The sequence below is a fragment of the Cebus imitator genome, unplaced genomic scaffold (genome assembly GCF_001604975.1).
Source record: "Cebus imitator isolate Cc_AM_T3 unplaced genomic scaffold, Cebus_imitator-1.0 Scaffold392, whole genome shotgun sequence".
Lineage (NCBI taxonomy): Eukaryota > Metazoa > Chordata > Mammalia > Primates > Cebidae > Cebus > Cebus imitator.
Window position 1 is genome coordinate 1679912 of NW_016107707.1, and position 1744 is coordinate 1681655.

The 1744-nt window shown below is 52.8% G+C and overlaps 1 protein-coding gene across 1 annotated transcript in view; it reads right to left on the minus strand.

The window, feature by feature from the left end:
• The window catches only part of HERC2 (HECT and RLD domain containing E3 ubiquitin protein ligase 2), a 211465-nt gene that overhangs the window by 86775 nt on the left and 122946 nt on the right, over window positions 1-1744 (minus strand). Inside the window, exon 46 of the mRNA XM_017508492.2 lies at window positions 14-315. Coding sequence (XP_017363981.1) covers window positions 14-315 — 302 coding nt within the window. The remainder of the gene's footprint in view (window positions 1-13; window positions 316-1744) is intronic.

A 1744-nucleotide genomic window follows, 5' to 3' on the forward strand; every position in this document is an offset into this window, starting at 1 on the left:
AGCAGGAACCCACATGTACACAAACAGAGACCAGGAAAACCAAGTACCAGGCAAACCAGATGCATTCCCGGAAGCACCAGTGAGAGACTTCAGTGCAAACTCGATGTTCCTTCTGGGAAATCCCATTTCCATGAGCTGCACCACGATAGGCAGGGCAGGAACAGGCGACTGCTTGCGCCTCTTCACTCTAGCAGGCCGGATGTGCTGCACGGCGACAGGCGTGGTGGCCTCACTGGAGCTGCAGTCTTCAAAACCTGGGCTCGAAGGGTGGGTGGACTCCACAGCCAAGCACTGGCACACGGCCAAGGCAGCAGCCTGGGCAGACAAGAGGGTCCTGGGAGGTTTGGAAGTGCCCTTGGCTAGCTTACGGTCTAGGAGCACGGGGATGGTGGCCTTCCACCACAACTGCAGTATGCAAGTTTAAAAAGCCCACATTCACATATGCATTTTTCATGAGTTCCTAAAGCATATTAGAAAATGACAAAGTGAAGTTTCACAGTTTAATGCAGAGCCAATATTTGGTGGTGAAATAACTTTCCAAACAGCCTAGTAAATTAGCTAAGTATCAATGTCCATTAAGGAAAACAGCCCTACACAAGCAGTCAGAAGGGCTCGATGGAGCAGGGAGAAAGGCATTCCCCACGCCTTAACCAGGCACTGTGATGGTGGACACAGGCACCTGTGTTTTAGACAGGCCACAAATGACACAGGACTCTCATATACCATTAAATCAACCCTCAACTATTCAAGGGTTAAAAAACCACGGTGAGGGTTAAACAAGGTATTAAAAAACAAGAAAAATAAAAGAATATTAGTTAGAAAAACATCGCAATGAATCCGTGAACACCTAAACCACCCGCCTCTGCAGTTGGCACTCCCCACCTACGGCACCTCCCTGATCCAGCTGCACTCTCTGGTCCTCCTCCCCAGCTGCTGTCACGGCACTGACTTGCTACTTTGTTAAACTGAGCTTGCGAGGAAGGAATCAGGAAGAAACCAAGGACACTGTGGAGTCCTCCAGTGCTCCGGAGGTATCAAAGCCTAGGGGTTTGCAGCGAAGTCTGGGTAACTTGGAAGTGACAGGTTTCATCCTAAAAGTTTAAACTTCAGAGCCAGATTAAGCCAAAAGTGCTGGTTCTGATAAAGGAGAGTCAGGGTGCATTGGACTAACCCTCGGCTGATAATAAACATAAACTCTGGATTAAATATTTTTTAAAACTGCTTGAGGGCACTAGATAACGGCTGAAGCAATCAGCAATAAAACGAGCACAAGCCCTGGCCCAGGGAAGCTGACATTTAACCACAGACAGCAGCACGTTCCTGCACTGCAGGGGCTAGGATCCAGCCTGCCAGAGCAACCAGAATGCGAGGGAAAGGGACCCTGAGAAAGAACCACAGAGGGAAGTGTGCAGATAGACTAACTGCAAATCTAATGACTGAATCTAAACTGAAGCGCTGGTCAAGAGCCTGGGCTGGGCACCGAGGGACCGCTGGAAGGCTGCAGGGCTCCCGAGCTGCCTGGGCTGGGCACAGAGGGACCGCTGGAAGGCTGCAGGGCTCCCCAGCTGCCTGGGCTGGGCACTGAGAGACCGCTGGAAGGCTGCAGGGCTCCCGCGCTGCCTGGGCTGGGCACAGAGGGACCGCTGGAAGGCTGCAGGGCTCCCGCGCTGCCTGGGCTGGGCACAGAGGGACCGCTGGAAGGCTGCAGGGCTCCCCAGCTGCCTGGGCTGGGCACAGAGGGACC